The 17,567-nt window shown below is 42.9% G+C and overlaps 1 protein-coding gene across 4 annotated transcripts in view; it reads right to left on the bottom strand.

Moving 5' to 3' along the window:
* The window catches only part of lrp1ab (low density lipoprotein receptor-related protein 1Ab), a 75,641-nt gene extending 63,614 nt beyond the window's left edge, over positions 1–12,027 (bottom strand). For 2 of the 4 annotated variants that reach the window (XM_084015032.1, XM_084015033.1), the window contains exons 1-2: positions 11,449–12,027; positions 763–903 (exon numbers count right to left, since the gene is read on the bottom strand). In XM_084015032.1, coding sequence (XP_083871158.1) covers positions 763–903; positions 11,449–11,515 — 208 coding nt within the window. In that variant the 5' untranslated portion in view covers positions 11,516–12,027. The remainder of the gene's footprint in view (positions 1–762; positions 904–11,448) is intronic. The other 2 variants (XM_084015030.1, XM_084015031.1) reach the window with 1 other exon arrangement.
* Positions 12,028–17,567: the final 5,540 nt, after the last annotated feature.

The following is a 17,567-nucleotide window of genomic DNA, read 5'->3' as shown; positions in this document are numbered from 1 at the left end:
TAGTTCTGCTGTTAACAGTGTGAATCATTAATATAGGAGAGTGATACGTAGATGACAGAACTTTGTCTGTTCAGCTTCACAGTCGAATGTTCTGATCTCGCTATTTCAGTTTCATTCCCTAATCCCACGTTATTCCTTAATTGGGTGTTCACCCACAATAACAAGTCCCTTAATGCTGCTTGTCTCTGCGTGCCAGGCCTTTGTGAGAACACTTGTGGCATGACAGATGCAAGGTGTGGCACATGTAGACGGTAAAATCACCATTAGCGCCTGCACATAAACAGAGGGAAGGCTTTTAGCGGGGAGAGTTTATGGATGGAGAGACTGACAGATGTGAGTGGCTGGGACGAGACTCTTAGGGACGGCACAGATCCCACAAGAGTCCAGACAAGAGGAGACAGATCCCTGAACAGTCAGACTAAACACGGCCACATAATTAGAGCCATAATTCAGCGGAGCAGCCGGAGCACAAACTGTGAGCCTGTGTCCTTCGCATAAAGGACATTACCCACCCGCTTATTCAGCCCCAAATTAAAATGTTGGAACATGGTGACGCCGTCTCTTCAAAGCCAGAGGGAGGGAATTTAATGATATATAACAAACTTCAAGTACAGCAACAATGCTGTGGCGACGTGGTGTATAAAAAAATGCCAATTTGCAAAAAAAAAAAAAAAAGCAATCTCAAGAAAACAATGCTGAGTGGAACCAGGAATATTCCTCATTGCCCTGGAACAATAGCTACTTTCATGTAGGCATACTTACAGATATCGGGCGATTCGTCCGAGCCATCTGGACAGTCCTTCTCACCATCGCAGCGCCAGCCTTTGGAGATGCAGGTCACCTGGTCCTTACATACAAACTGCTTGGAGCTGCAGGTTTTGGGCTGGTCATCAGTTTTGGGGGCTGCAAGAAAAAAAAAAAAAAAGAGGAATGTTGATGTGTCATCAGGAAAAGAAACGGTCACTGGAAATGCTTTTCAACCACAAAGAACTCTAATTCTGCAGTAGTTAAATACCAGCATTTAAGTCAATGTTTTTTGAAACGTGTTATAAAGTTTCTCAGCCGCTTTCAACCTCTACTGAGTGCAGAATCTACATATGAAATGTCCAGCTTCTGGCAGCATAGATCTTGATCAAGTGAGGAGGGCAAAGCAACATGCAAGGGTCAACCCAAGTTTACAATGATGTTTTTGTATCAAAAGGCCCACAGGCACACTCCGTTCAGGAAAAAAAAGAAGTTTACAACCAACAGTGGTGCCTTTTAGTTCTGGGGTTTGTTTGTTGTTTCCTCACTTCTCATTTCTTTACGCTTTTTTTTTTTTCATTTTTTTTTTTTTCCATTATACCTCTTTAAGGTGTTTTTCAACTTTTACCACAGAGGCTCTTTCATGTGTCAGCATCTACATAACCAGGCATTCAATCGCCGCTTGACCCATGTGAAAGTGCACAGCGCGGTAGTTCTGGGCAGTAAGTCAGCACGGATTGTTGAGGTGTACCACAGGCTAGGCAGCACCACAGCAACGCTCATGACCAATCAGCAGCCTGACACAGCCGACACGCTTTAACTCAGAGAAACCCTCTTCGACGGAGCTCTCCCTATGCGGTGTTGCATCAGTCTGTCAAGGCTGAATTAGATATCTCAAAAACCGGATGGATGACTAAATAAAAAACTATTTGCATGGCTACACACCACTCGGTTTTCTTTTGTCATTTAAGTGATTTGACCATTTAAAAGGAAACACATTGTTAAAACACCTGATGTATACAGTAATGAAGAGAGTAAATAGCCTATTTCCAAGTTCAGTAACGGCATAATCCTTCACTTAAACAGCCAAATGAAAATCCAGCCTGAATACAAATGCATATGGAGAAAGCTGAGAGTCTGGTAACATCTGTTGTCAGTATAAGGAAGAATGAGTCTGCCAAATGTATACAAGTGAAATTCTTCCTGTTGCATGAGTGGTCAAAAATGTAGTGCACATTTTTTTTTTAAAGACACTTCAGGCAGGACGTTGCCGTTACTGTACTGTTGTGCAATAATGCTGTGGCAAGGACAGCGCCGAAGGTCTCATTGTGATTCCCTGCAGGGACTGAGCCCTCTCTCGCCCTGGATGACTTGCCTCCCTACATACTTGGCAGGCAGAGAGGTTTTAGGGGGTGGGCGGCGGAGGGGGTGGGTGGGGGTGCACCGCAAGGGGGCTGGGATGTGACTGAAATCACAAGAGAGCATGAGGCTAGTGTATCATTGCAACCACGTTCCCTTTGACTTCGACCCTCCTCGTCTTTTTTCCATACGACGGTGCAGCGTGTGTGTAGGCAGTAAGCACCGAGGCTTCAGAGAGTCAGGTAACAGTTACGAGTTAAAGGGATCAGATCGCAGCGGTCCTCGTGTGAACAACACCTTGATATCAGAGGGGATGAAGAGAAGGAGAGAACGCCAGGTTTTAAAATGCAGAGCGATCGCTCCGTTCTTCTCTGCGCACAATGGCGGCGGCAAAAGGCTTACGATCCAAGAGAAGGAGATTTAAACTTTAACTCAGCCATGAGACGCCACAATATAAAGTCTGTATCAAATGTTATAAAAAAGGTGACGGGATATCAAATTCAAGATGAGAGTGAGGCACAGAGTAAAAGATCGTATAGAGAGCAGTAAGAGAAGGAATGAAGGAATGAGAGAGGCTAGCCATGGCCTGAGACCAATGGTTAGTTTAGCCTCCTGTGAGATTAACTATGTCCTGGTACATTACATTACATTACATTATATTACATACATGGATTTGGGCATACATGTTGCCATTTGGTCTAAACATCCCAACGAGTAAAAGCATCGAAATCTCCAACGATGAAGACAGTGTGGACCAGCTGGGCCGAGCCAGTCGTTCCCTATGATTGGGCATAAAAACTGGAAATAAAACATTGCGGGTTCTAATTTTATCGTCGCTTTACACACCAGCATGAAAAACCGCGGAGGGGAGAACCTCGGAGCCTAATTGGAGGTTGTGGCAGAGGAGGGGTTAGAGAGTGGGGGAAAGACTGGCAGCCTCCCCCCCGTCAGCAGTCCTCGTTCAAAGCCCACTGAAATATCTCAAACAGAGATGTGAACTGTTAATTCAGCCTGCAAAGTTCCCCCAAAGTTCCTGCCAAAATGCTGGCAATTTTTAGAGGGGTCCAAATCAGGCTGGGATGTTAAACTATTTGGGTCCACTTTTACCGACAAAAGGCATGAAGAAGGCCTTTATTTCGTGTCCTGGGACTGGCCCAACAGCAAACACCAATCCCATTGAATCAAGGTACATACTCCACATACAGGAACTCCTTTAAGCCCACTGTGCTGGCCTCCAACTGAGTCCCCTCCTGATAATGCCATTCCAGCTAAAGCATTTCCTGCCACAGCTGAAGGCAACTTGATCACACTGCTGTGACTAAATGGTAGAAAATCCCAGCGTTCAACTCTTCTATCCACAAAAAAAACAAGAGGATGATAACATTTTAAAAAAATAAAGAAATAAAAACTCTCACAATCTGTTGCTTATGGTCAACTTTTCAAACTAAGATCAGTATGATGTAGCCTACAGGAGAAAAACTGCCCCCCCTCCACAATAAAATATCCTGAGAAAAACACCCCTCCTCTGGGTTTCTATTAGAGCAGAAATACAGTAGAAACCTAACTTTCACAGTTTCACTCGAAACCCTTGAGAGTTTTGAATTCCACACCATTACTCAGCAAAGACAACTTTGGAAGCTCTACAGGAAAAATGTTTCTATTTCCGAAGAGAGATTACACAATGTACGAATATCTTTATTCGGCTGGTTTAAAAAAAATAAAATAAAAAAAAAAGAGAAAAAATGTCATCCAAAAAACCAAAATGCCGGTCTTGGCCACTGTCAGTGCAACATATTGTAACTACATCAGTGTATTTCCTTTAAAATATCTTTACGGCAAAGGCATTAAATATGAATACTGAGAAAGTCCTTGAAGCAACTGTAAGTCCCAGAATGCCTGAAGCCCGACACTAAAAGTAAAGCAGTAAAAATGTCTTGCATTTGTCCATCAGACACTGTTGTTTCTACTCAACTAAACAGCTTAATGTTGGTTTAAAATCTCTTATTTGTGAGGATATTAAATTGTAATCAATATAAGAAATATCGACCAAAATTGTAGTTCTACTTTCTTTCCTCATTATACCATTAAATCAACTGCTGTTTTACTGACCAAAAGATATCCATTAGAGGTTTCCCCTTGGTTATTAAGGGCTGAAGCCGGTGCACTTGCTCTTTTCATGTGCTCTGAGCAGAGAATGTGTAATATAAGCTAAACTGACCTAGAAGCTCCTTCAGGATGTTGAGACATTGGACAAATATTTTAATCCCGAGTTGACGTACACATTGCACTAAACATCACTGCTTCTCAGCATATAGGCTGCCCGGGCTCCAGTTTTTGAGCATACTGCCAATTGTATGTGGCACACACTGTATTTCCTTATGCAGAGCCACTGGAGATCCGGGCCATCTAAGTGCACACTGAATCGGCCCTCAGCACTGCCAATGGCTAAAAGCGTTTCTCACGAGCGACTGAGCAAATGCACAAATGTACGTGGAGCCTGGCTCCTGTAGAAACATCCTCCTGAGTGCCTAATAAAAATAATAAAGTTCTTTGAAGGCCAGCTTTTCATTTGTAATAGTACAGTTAAGGTTACAGTGGAGTTGCTTTTCTGTAATAGATTTTATTTAACAATCAAAAAGCTGAAACGGAACGGGACGGTTAGTAAATGGTGCTGTGGCAGCAAATCGGCAGCCTTCAGTCACCATCACCAGCTGGGACGCACAACACCCCCCCCACCCACCCCCCCACGATCTGTCTCTCACAATATGGCCATCCCTGCTCTACAAACCAACTCCAGATCCACGCAGCACATTCCAGCACCTTATAATTGATTTCATGTGTGTAGCTTTGCCTCAAAAAGACAATCTGTTACAGACGAGAAGCGGGATTCAAAGAAAACAAACGTTGCTTTTGAATTCAGGGGAAAATGACTCGTTGCTTGTTGCTCTTTGCTGCAAGAGGGACTCGGAGTACGTACACAAAGTGCAACAGAGGACTGGCTTCATGCTGCACATTACGTTACGTTCAAATGGTTTGCCACACGCCACAGCGATAATGACCATCATCCAAATGCACAGACTCGGCTGGAATTTACACATATTTATTATATGGAATGTACTGTTTTTACCAACGCAATCCAGGCTGAGTATGGATTCTATAGAATGACTCTGTCTGGGTACAATAACAGCAGAAGGGGGAAATAAAATCAGGATTGTTTCTCATCACCCCTCACTTCTGCCCTTCCTGGTCCTCCATTGTGGAACTCAGGTCTTCCAAAGTGATTCAGGGAGTGAAAAAACTTGAGTGTGTAATTAGACCCCCGAGGTCAAGTTTGAGGGGATTTTTTTTTCTTCGCCGAGTTTATAGAGATTTCAAAGCAAGAATCCACGCATTATAAATAACAATTAAAACCAAACAAAGACCATGGGGAAGAAATATATTTTCAATGTTGTGCTATATTAATAATTCACATGGGTTAGACTATTTTATAATCATAGTTATGTAAAATATGGAATATTATAAGAGGGTTAAAAAGAAGTGAAACACTATCTGAAGTAAAACTCCGCTGTGGTCATTAAGCGAACGTCTTCAATGGCCACACTGTGCAGTGCCCATCCAGTGGAAACAAGCACTTAGCTTTGTGTTAAGCCAAGCCGTGGCCAAGCACCGGAGCACTTTAACCAGCTTCGCCGTGCACATTCAAACGACCATAGGCTGTTGAAGTTCTGATCCACAATGGCTACTTTCAAAGAGGTTGAACATGCATAAATGTGCCTCCTCATGTGCCTGAAAGCCGCTTATTTGTGTCATTGCACAACAAAAGGGTGCAGCTTTGACCTCGGAGGTAACCTGATGAGGCTCTGCAGGACGTCACATGCCAGAGCAGTAAAAGGCAACGCAGTAAAAAAAAAAAAAAAAAAAAAAAAAAACTTACATCAAGTGAGTGTGATTGATGGACATGAAGATAAATGTAAATAGGTCTCATGTGCCTTCTACAGAGTTTCTTCCACAGCCGCCCTGTAGTCTCTGCATAGCACAGCTCTGTGCACCCATGGAGGAAAAGTCAAACCAGATTCAGCTGTTATGAAAACAGAATATGTGAGCCACAAAATGAAGGCCGGACCACATAAATTGAGGCATTCACTGCAACCGAGATGACTGTAAATCCTGCTTTGTCTCCTGTCCTCTGAAGCTACCTGGAAAAATGGTCCAAGGCTACAGGAAGACGGTATAAATACAGTATGTTATTACTCAAGGATTTGCATCAGCTGAAGGATGAAATGTTTCTGTGATTTAATAAAAGTCCAATTTTGATGAATCCCTCATTAGATTCATTCTAAAAGGAGGAAGGAGGGAGGAATGTTCCTGGCTCAATCATTGCTGGAATGACTCAACAACAACATACAAACGACTTGTCATCCAGTTCACGTTTTTAACAAAATTACTTCTTTGTTCAGCCGTGAGATCCTAAAACTGGACTGTGTTATACATTTCAACTTAACATGAATGTTCCTGAGACCTTTTGATGCCAGCATGAGGGGGACTAAAGGCCTTAACTGTCCTACAAATAACAGGACTGGAAACTCAACATTCACTTAAACGTATAAGCTCTGGTCCTTGGCGACAGAGTGAAAGTCAAAGACTACACACACCCTTCAGTCTTAATGGGATTATTGTTGTTTTTAAATGGTATTTCTTTTAAAGAAATTGTACATCTGATATTAGTTGTCATACATTTTCAAATGTACTTCTACTCTGACATTGGGCTACACACTTCTTGCCACTTTTACTTCTAAATTATTTTTTATATTCAGCCGAGTTCACACACACACACACACACACACGACAGCGATTGTCCGACAGCAAGAGATAAGATAAGAGGCCACCAGCCAATCACAGGACGGCAGATGAACCTCCCTTCAACTCACTGCAGTTCAAGACCATGGCAGAAGATGAAACCCCTCTGTCTCCTTCAGAAGAGACACATCCCTGACCCAATCTCCAGACCCTCTGATTGCCTTTCAAAAGACATGAACAGTCTTACTTAAGTAGTTATTTAATGAGTATTTGTACTTCTACTTACTGATACTTCATGTTTACTGCACACACTGAGTGTGAGGCTCGACGAGGCTCCACACAAGTGAAAGTAGTGCACATTAGATTTTCCTGCAGTGTCTTGAATATTGTTTTTCTGTGACACACATCAATCAACTTTAGTGAGGAAAAATTTATTTTACAAGTTGATTGTTTGCAGATTTTTGAGAACATCACCACTGGTCACCTATTTAACTGATAGTATATAAGACATAATATGATAGATCACAGAAAAGTAAGTACAAGGGTACAATGTCTGTGTTATTTTGAATATAGCATTAAATTGTAAAATGCCATTAAAGGGTGAGTAGTTGTTTCTATTCAGAAACACTTTCTGTAATATTACTTGAAATCCTCGAAACATACCGATAGCAATGAATACATTAAATGCTCTGACAAAAAAATGTCATCTGTTAGGACTGTAAAAACCTCGTCCAATAAAAAAAGTCGGGCCGGAGAAAATAATTGGACGGCCTGCCTGTCTGTCAATGCTTACTTCCTGATTACACACACTCTGCCAATCTCGAGCACTGGTTTGGCGTTCTGGGGGAGGGGCTTTCAACAGGTTTTTCCAAACCTACACTGCCTTTAACTTATTTTTTACTTAATGCTGTATGATTAGGAGCTTAATGCTGATTGTGGTATAAGCCTGTAACATTTATTCTATTGTTTTTCATGCAAAGAATATTGAATTAATGTAAGCACTATTGTGTATTGTATATACAGAGTATATGTTGGTTTGAATTGGCGTGTTGAAGTAATCAGAGAGACTGGATGCTATTGAAGTATTGAATGGGTTGACTGGTGGACTTGGGAGATTGGTGAGGTGTTTACACCATTAGCACCATTCTCTATGACAGTATATTCCAGTTAACATCATGATACATCAATATATCCCAAAGTTGGTGACATCGGAGGTGAACGTGATGCGGCAAAGCAAGCAGGACCAACAACACAAAGAGCGGTGAACTGAAATCCTCCAGAAAACTGACAGTAATGATGGTGAGGTAAAACAGCAGTCACAAAGCCGGTATTCTCACAGCTGTGCCAGATGTCAGGCAAACGTTGAAACCCCTGGCAACATTTGAACAACTGTGTGTGCTCTCTTATGAAGTGATATGTGCATCTCTATCTAAAGGCGGGTTATGATAATGTGTGTCGTGTTGAAAACAACACTCATTTCCAAGAAGCGTCATCATATTAAAGAGAGAAAAAGGGAAGCAGGCCTGATTATATCACCAAGAATAACCCGAATGAGTCTCACAGAGCCGCATTAACATACACCCACTCGCCCTATGTTGTTAAAGAAGCCGATCCGTTCCCTCCTTTGGGTTCTTAGGCGCTAAACAGGGTAAACAGTGATGTAGCGAGCAGAAAAACACCAATTACAGTACACCCCTGCTATTCACAATCAACAAACACTCTTTCATCTGCGCTCTCACGCCTTCGATATGTGGTAACACCGAAGACATTTATGTTAATCTGGTGTTACCTTTTGCTCACAGCTGATTGCAATGCAGCGCAGGAAGTAGAGGGATGTTTTTTTATGCAGCCACGGTCAACAATCCCACCGTTTGCTGTTATCATTTCACAAATATTTTCACGAGGTCAAGACCAGCGTGCAAAAACACCTGCAGGAAAAGCTTTACATTAAATCTCACTCGGACGCCAAAGAACGTGCACAAACACGGGACACTTTGGCTGCATTTCAATCCACATATGTTGTGCTTTTTTTTTTCTCTGCACAAAGACTCTGAATTGCAGAAAATCCTTATGGAGATTATCCACGTTGCCTGATAGGAGTGCATGAACAGCCTCAGGTGTACATAGTTATATTAACTAGTCCTCGGTGGTCTCCACTTGGAAAGGATGAAGAGGGAAACATGGCCTATTAGATGTTGAATTTGTATGAGGGATGCTGAATTTTTCCAGCAGATGTTTCCAGTGACAGTTCTGAAGCAAAGGTAAAGCCGGGTCCCATTAAAAAGGTCAGGCAAACAGAGCGTCGGCTCCTCAGGAATTCAACCTCTTTAGCCTCTGACCCACATTTACAATTTTCACCAACGGGATTCTTCATATGTCGGCGCAGCATTAAAGGTGTTTTAACCAAGAGTCCAAAACACTAATTATATTCACTTTCACGAAACAAAGAAAAGTGATAAATGATCACAATCGATATTGTGATGATGCAATGTTTTGGCATCTTTGAGAAGATATTACTCAACGATTAATGAATTTAATGAAAAAGATACATTTTCTGATGATCAACTCGATCATTGATTCACCATTTGATGGTTCAAGCTTTAAAAATGCTTTACTTTGTCTCATTATTGTCACTGGAAACTGAATATCTATGGGTTCCCAACTGTTGCCCTGACAACGATCAATTTGAATATGTCACTTTTGTCTCTTGTAGACCAAACAACTAATCACATAACTGCTAAAAAGATCTGCAGATTAATCAACGATGAAAATAATTGTTCACTGCTTCCCAAATGTCAACAATCAGAAATTAAGAGCAAGCGTCAATTTCAAATTGTGTTCACATTTCTTCATATATTCATGGTTTGTCTGCCACAATAAAAAAACAAAAGGAGGTCTGTCCAAAGTTAAACTGTTAACTAACGGCCTTCTGACCTTCCTCTCACTAATCCTTTCCCTTTCGTTAATGCTTGCATGGGGCCCACCAGAGATCCAGACAAATCCAGTCCGAGTGTTTGGCCTTAAGGCCTGGAACCACTCACTTGACCATTTCTCCCCTTTCGGACCAACACTGTTACTAATGATGTAACACACGTATTATTTCCATCCCCGGCTCCCCCGTGACGTAACTACGTGTCAGTTTCGGAGAGCATCCAAGACCGACTCTTGGAAGTTTATTCCTCTTTACCCGCCCTCACCCCCAGCCCTTCAGCTGGTCCCTCCCCCCTTGCACCCAAGTTGGATTAATGGTCTCCCTGTGTCCAGATGTTGCATACTGATGGAGGAGGTGGGAGGAGCTCTTGCCCACTCCTGTAAGCTCAGCTATGGGTTTGCACTCTGAACAGCCTCCATCAAAATCTAATGAAACTTACATAAGATCTCCCAACACAGAGATTTGCTTTTATAAAGACGTTAAAGAGTAGCAGCTGGCTTCAGGGGCAAATGTGTTCCTTTTCCTTTTGGGTCCAAATGTGGACCAGAACAGTGGAACGAACTGTCAGATTGACATTACAAATACCAATCTAAAGATGAGGCTGTCACGCCTGAGCTGGACAGGAACATGCTGGACAAAATATGACAAATGTCTCACAATCAACTCCAGAACTTGACAACATGCAGGCTGAATGTAGAATGGTCTTTCTGGTCAAACCTACATTTATAATAACTTCTGATGCAAAGTTAAATATTGAATGTGGCAAAATAAAATATATATTTGCTAGTTTCTATCTTCAGGTTTCCCTTCAAGTGCAAAGAAAAAAAGGCTGTTCGTTCAACAGGTCTTCAAACGCATCGTCACAAGAGCAATGGTGCGTTTGATGTCCCATTATTACTATCGGGGACTGGGGGGAGTAGTGGGGCTGCACTAACACTCGCTATACCCGGCTGTCACTAAGAAGTTGTGATTCCCGAGCGGGGACGCGTCGCAACAAGCCGCGCCATTAACATTTACACCTTTACTGGGGGTTTCATGCACAAAGAGTGGATGAAAACAAACCCGCCGCTTCTTCTTCTCTTTAAAACGAGCACAGCGTCGCTTTGAATGGTAGCTATCAGCTGTAGCCGAGCAGACAACACAGGCTATAGGTGAGGGGTTGTATTGTTGTGGGGGGTAAATAAAGAGGGGGAATCATAGCTATTACCATCATCGTCAATCAGAAACGATGTGGTCGTTCGTTGGTTGCTTGTTGTTTTTTACCTGCTGGATATTCCAACAGTGAATAACCTCTCTGTCTGTCTGCCATCCTTGCAGGCAGACAGGCCCCGCTGCCCGTCTGCTCACACAGGTTCCCCGCTACACAAAACGCACGCTGATATTTACGCAAAATAAAAATCTCCACCGCTGATTATTTGTGCGGCACTTTGTCCGATCACACGTCTCCCTAACGATCGATCTGGAGGAGGAGGACACACTGGGTTCATTGTGGCGCTGTGACTCCGGTGAAGATCAGGCCTGTGCACACAGATGCTTTGCAGGGGGGGGGGGGGGGGGGGTGCTCACGCTTTTCTCCCCGAGTATCACAATGCAAGAGAACACAACGGGCTTCTTACCTACGGTGGCACCGTTAGGAGACACGCTCCCCAGGCAGAGTAACAATCCCAAGTAGAACCACCTCATCGCTGACTCCAGAGCAGCGCGCAGCGGCCGCCGCTGTTAGAAAGGAACAGAGGAAAAGTTGGCCGGATTTCGAAAAAACCTAACGACCCGATCGAGCACCTCATCCGAACCCCCTTCCAATGGTCCGGGGCGCGATTGTCCGTGTCGGTTGCACCCTTCGGGAGGGAGGGGGGGGGGGGGGGGGACGACGGTGGCCGGCTTCGGACGGGCGATGAGAGGGGGAGGCTCGCTGCAGCCCGGCGAGGCTATAGGCGATGCAGCAGCACAGTCATGTAGATTTCTAATTGATTATCGGCGTTCAAACATGATGCACACCGCGGAGCCTCCGTCTCTCGGCGCTGGCTGGGGGTCTTCGCTTTCAGCACACCATGCCACCGGGGATCGTCCACGCGTCCAGATCAGCTCCGCAGCCGCCGGCTCCCCTCAGCTCATTCCGTGTCACACCGGGAAATTAAAAAAAGTCAATGCGTTTTTGTTTTTCTTCTTCTTCCCCCCCGTCGGAGCGCCAATGCCTCACTGAGCTTGTGGTTGCATGAGTGGATGGTGAATCTCAACGCTCCAGCACTGCGTGGACGCGCCCGTGACGTCAGCTCGTCTTCACGAAAAAAAAAAAAAAAAAGTGGGATAAGCAAGCGGCGGCGACCGTCTGCGCATGTCCTAACACACCTCCCTTTCTCCTATTTCATTGCGCTTTTTCATCAACCGTGGAGGTAGGAGGGAGGCGGCGCTCCCTGCAACTGGCGCTCCGGGGTCAGCCATGTTGGCTCAATATTTCTAGAGAGTGCTGGTTTTTATTTCTCGGTTCCAGGTGGAATGATGATGCTGTAATGTCAGTTAAACAGCGTGTTGTTGTTTGACATCAACAGTTAGTTCATAGAGCCTTTAGCGGTTTTGTGGGTCAAATCTATGTATCAACTGGCTTCCTCATAAGAAGATCAAGTCAGTGAGAAATAGACAAATTTATTCAACACACATGATGCTGTGATTATTGTATGTGTATGGTTGTCCAACTTCTTTCCCTTTTAGCTGGCAATCATAATGGAATCCCAAATATCACATTGAATTTGGCGGATTTGTATAGAATGTATTATTTTGGTGCACATGTTCTACACCATATGAACATATTCAGAGTCGCACCTCGCGCACATGCCAGGATGGAAACGCACAAAGAGCGAGACAGGTCAATGGAAGTCGTGTGCATGTGTGTGGAAGCCCTTCAACCTCTGAATTCTTCACTAAAGCATGCCCCCTAGTGGTAAATGAAAATAAGAAATTGTATAAGAAATGTATCCCCAGCTCCAAGTGAAGGTATTCATTCACAAAAAGGAATATTTTATTACATATTTTGTAATTGCTTGATTGTTAAAGTTAAGGACAAAAAAATACCTTAATCAATCTGGAGTTCAGATAAAGACCCAATATCCAATATATTCTCCAATCTGTTCAACAAATAGTTTGCAATAAAGCAAAAGATATTCAAATAATCAAGGGAGATCTTCTCAGTTTGTACGAGTTGACCTTATCCATTCATTGTGCATTATTTTTGAATATGAAAACAAGTGAACCAGATGGAAAACAGTGTGTAATCAATGTGAAATGATTCTTCAAAGATGGAAGTGGGCAGACTAATAAACTCTCCAAACCTGCAGGGGGAGCTGAACACTTATATTACAGACAGACATGTAGACTCTATCATTTCTGATTTGTTTTTATTTTATTCTTTTAGGTTTTAATTCATTTGTCTTAGAAAATGTAACTGGTTGGTTGCTGATGTCAAAAACGTCTTATTATTTTAATTTTCATTCTTTGTAGTTTTAATTCCCAGCCATAATTTATTTGTCTGTTAAATTGAATTGCTTATGTCTAAAGTTTCACACTGTGCTTCCACATGGAATGAAATGTGCTACATAAATAAAGTTTGCTTGCTATAACTCATTTCATTGGCACAGCAAAAAGAATCCAAGCATTTAATACAATATTCGGTCCGTTTTACACAGGAAATCCTCTGAGGAAGCTCTGATGAAAGAGTTATTCGGTCAAGACAACATGAGAAGATCTTTGCTCCACCGTTCTACCAGAATGCTCGTAAATTACTCTGCAAGTCTACGATATTTTGCAGCGTGTCTCCTTTTCCCACTGGAATTTAATCACTAGCACTAAAATCGAATGGTGTGTATTTCACACGACTGACGTTAACCTCACTGACACTGGTGTGAAGAATAAGCGTGCCTTTTAGGGCTTTTGGGTTTAAAGATGTTTATCCAGAGCCTGAATCACAGGAGGGAATGTGAAGTATGTTGAGAATCTGTGAAAAACATGCCTGGGGTGTCTGGATAGCTGTTGAATCCACACATATTTTTACTCAGAGCATCCGAACAGCATAGAAACACAAAGAAAAGTTGGGGGGTGGGGGGGTTATGTGTAATGACCATTCCACATTCAAGTTCCCTGGATAAAACTTTAAATGATTGTTATTTACATTGCCGTGTCTTCTGTTTGTCAACACAGTAAATCAACAGGATGGCCCGTGTCACCTCAACCTGAGAATGCCCCCTTTGTGAGAGGAGGGCTGAGCGTTGTCATCCAGGGGAGACGGACGTCAGCATGCTGTGTGGGAGACGGCTTGAAAGGGTGCCAGCATAAACACTCCCAGACCACATGTTCTCCCAGGGCAGAGGGGGCTGGCCTCTCTCCAGGCACATCTGCACACAATCCCTCAGCTTTTAGCAAGCGGGCCAAGAAGACGAGAGCTGGGGCAGAGCGAGAGAGAAGAGTTCCCAGACAGGGAGAACCTGCTTCCTCTGTAACAGCGGTGTCAGTGATGAAAGCGATGACATCTGAGAGAAACAACGGGACGGAGCGTACAGAGGGGAGGATCACACAAAGATCTACTCCCTGTATGCAAAGTTAATAAAAACAATTCTTGCTTGTGAAGGCTGAGCACCATCTTTGGAACCGTGCATCTATATTACACCACTCAAATGCCAAGGTCTGTTTGGCTACAAGCGTCCCCCCCAACCCGCCCATATCCTTGAGAGAAGATGGATGGGTGCATAAATCAGGACCTGACTCCCGCACAGCCCCGCTTATGCATCTGTAGCTGCACTGCATGCATGAAGTACGCCACGCCTGTGTGCTTTTTTTCAACAGATTCTACTCTGGCACTCTCGTGCTCTTGGAGAAAATAACCATTCCGCGTCATGCTTTGCCTGAATGCGAATATAAATGTAATCCCATCCGTCTCTGACATCTCCCCTAACAGCTTTTCTTGGTTGCTGCCTTGCAGTTTGCTAGTAAAGTGTGGCTTTGTGCGTGTTTTCACAGAGAGGTAATTACTGAGTAAGCTATGCTGACAACACCTGAGGAATGCGGAGTATGCATCAGCAGCCTGTGTTCCTCTCACCCTCCCCATCCCTCACCCCAACTCCCCCCCCCCTCCCTCCTGTCACCCTCCCCCACACGGCCGGCTAGCCAGAACCCCAGTCCAACACAAAGTTCAGCATGACATTTTCACAGGCGTCGTAGATTTGTAGATATGCAGGTATTATTTTACGCAATATTTTGGTTGTTCTGCCAGAAAACACACTCCAGCTCGAGATTATTCTGGATAATAAACTGCTTGACCAACAAAACTCTATTGTAGTATAAAGCTGCAATCACAACAATCAGGCCCCACTGTTCCCGTTACTGGTGGATCCACGGTGTGTGTGTTGGTGTGTAGGCTGAGTCACTCCCCAAACTGTCCTTGAGCTCTGTGGAAGTCAAAGCCCATCTGGCTTAACACTTGCAGACACTATCAAAATATTGCACAGGGGGTGTGAACCTAATTATGGTCTGAAAATGGCCCGGTCGATAAAATGTCAATATCTGACAGGATGATAGCGATGCAGAATAATGTTTTTATGGAAATGAACCCGATGCATCATGTTTGGATGTGTGAATGTGTGTGTGTGGGAGACAGAAACAAACAGACCTCCATATTGACGTCAGGATGATATCCTATGTGCATCTATAGATCAACATAAGTACAGTATATAGTCCTGTCCTCTGTCTCTATGCTGCAGTTGCAGATGTATTAAAGCTGATTCGGATTATGCAAATGTCACGGCTAGAAAAACACACTGTATGGCTGAGTGAACAAATTTTCAACACATTTGAGGCCTAATCAGTCAGAATGCCCAAGATGAGACAAAGGGGTCAGGGGATTTAGTTGCCAAGCAACTTCTGTTGCTGATAAATAACATATGATAACAGTCAGCGACATCTGACTGACGACAACCGATGAAAAGGCAGAGAGATGCCAGATCATATCTGACTTAGTTACAGTTCTCCACCAGAGAGGTTATGTTTTTCCATTCAGTTTGTCAGTAGAATTGTGGAAAAAAAGAACTGGCCCGATTTTCATGCAACTTTGTGAAAGTGGATTTGAATCATGGGGTGGATTCACAAATTACCTTTAATTGACCTTAAAATTGCAAGATAAGGTATTAGGCCTTGGCAGAGATCTCCCAAGTGACCTTCTAGTTTATATCAAGAGTTTACTGGAAAATTTCGGTTGGATCGAGAAACAAAAACGTAGGAATTATTAGTCGTTCCTTAACATAAGAATTATATAAGAAGTGATAATGAAGTAAATGAAAGTGCACTTCAAGCTCCAATATCACAGGCAAATAAAATACTGTAACTACCAAAAGGTAACATTTAATATCACTGTTGCCTCTTATGGTATTACGTGTTAGCACAGCAAAGAGAGGATTCATTTAAATGGCACTGATGTCCTGATAGGCTGAGGGATCCTTCAGTTATCACAGCTACATTTTCTATGTGTATGTAGTATCTAAACTTGAAAACTTAAAACTTAACTCTTTCTCTATTTTGTCCAGGTTTTTCATTCAACTTCATTTTTTCTTTATTTAAATAAAGTAATCCGTCTCATACAGCTCCCCTGTGCTGTTGATAATGGATAGCCAAGTGTAAAGAGCTGCTAATTATGGATAAATGTCATTTGTTCAGTGCAGCATGAGAGCCAACAGGCTGTTTCTAAGCTTTGCCTCCCTTAGGAGATACATCTGCTTTGTTTTGGTGAGCGAAATAGAAGAGAATGCAAGTGTTGCCTGCAATCAGATAATCAGATGTTTTACATTATTTTAGTTTTGCCTGATGATGATATAATAAAGAGGCAACATTAGTTTGATGATTACTTCTTGTTTCTGCCAGTATCAGGTGACTGGGCTGGCCTTAGCCTGCCTTCCTCTACAGTTTAACTTAAAGGAACAGTGTGTAGCATTTATTGTATGGCAGATGGAATACAACATAAATATTTCTTTAGTGTAAAATCACTTGAATATAAAAACTGTTGCGTTTTTGTCACCATATGAGCCTATATACTTGGAAAATGGGATAAGTTTCAGTTTGTTGCAATCTGCAACCTAACCGCTAGATGCCGCCAATGCCGACACTGTCTTTTTAAACAGTTTGTTTACATTTCAAAAGGATATTTTGTCATTTTACACTAGAGAAATTAGCACTATGCTACCTGCTGCATGTATATTTATACAAAAACTACTTTTGTCTGTACACAATATTTCAGATGGTTGAGCTTCAACTGCAGTCAGCTTGGAGACACATTTATACTTTTTTGATAATCCTAGGGAAGACTATGCCACATAAGGGCAATTCCAGTTCTGTTTTACGTCATAGAAAGTCAAGTCCATTTCCTGCTTAGGAAATAATGGTGGGCTATTCCGTTTCACTGCTGCTGCTGCATTATTGCCTCTTCACCTGCCTCTAAAACCAGCTTTGAACTCAAAATCATTATTTCCATCTGCTTACCTGCATTTCTTTGGAAATCTACGGGTTTACTTGGAAGCCAAATATCTTTCTCCTTCCTGATCATATATATTTAATATAGAGGTCGAATAGGAGATAGAGTGAGACATCACACATGAGCCTGAGAAGCCAGCGTGTGTGTGTGTGTGTGTGTGTGTGTGTGTGTGTGTGTGTGTGTGTGTGTGTGTGTGTGTGTGTGTGTGTGTGGAGCCCATCAATGCTG

Source organism: Eutrigla gurnardus (assembly GCF_963514095.1).
Source record: "Eutrigla gurnardus genome assembly, chromosome: 8".
Lineage (NCBI taxonomy): Eukaryota > Metazoa > Chordata > Actinopteri > Perciformes > Triglidae > Eutrigla > Eutrigla gurnardus.
This window is presented reverse-complemented; position numbering and strand designations above follow the sequence as displayed.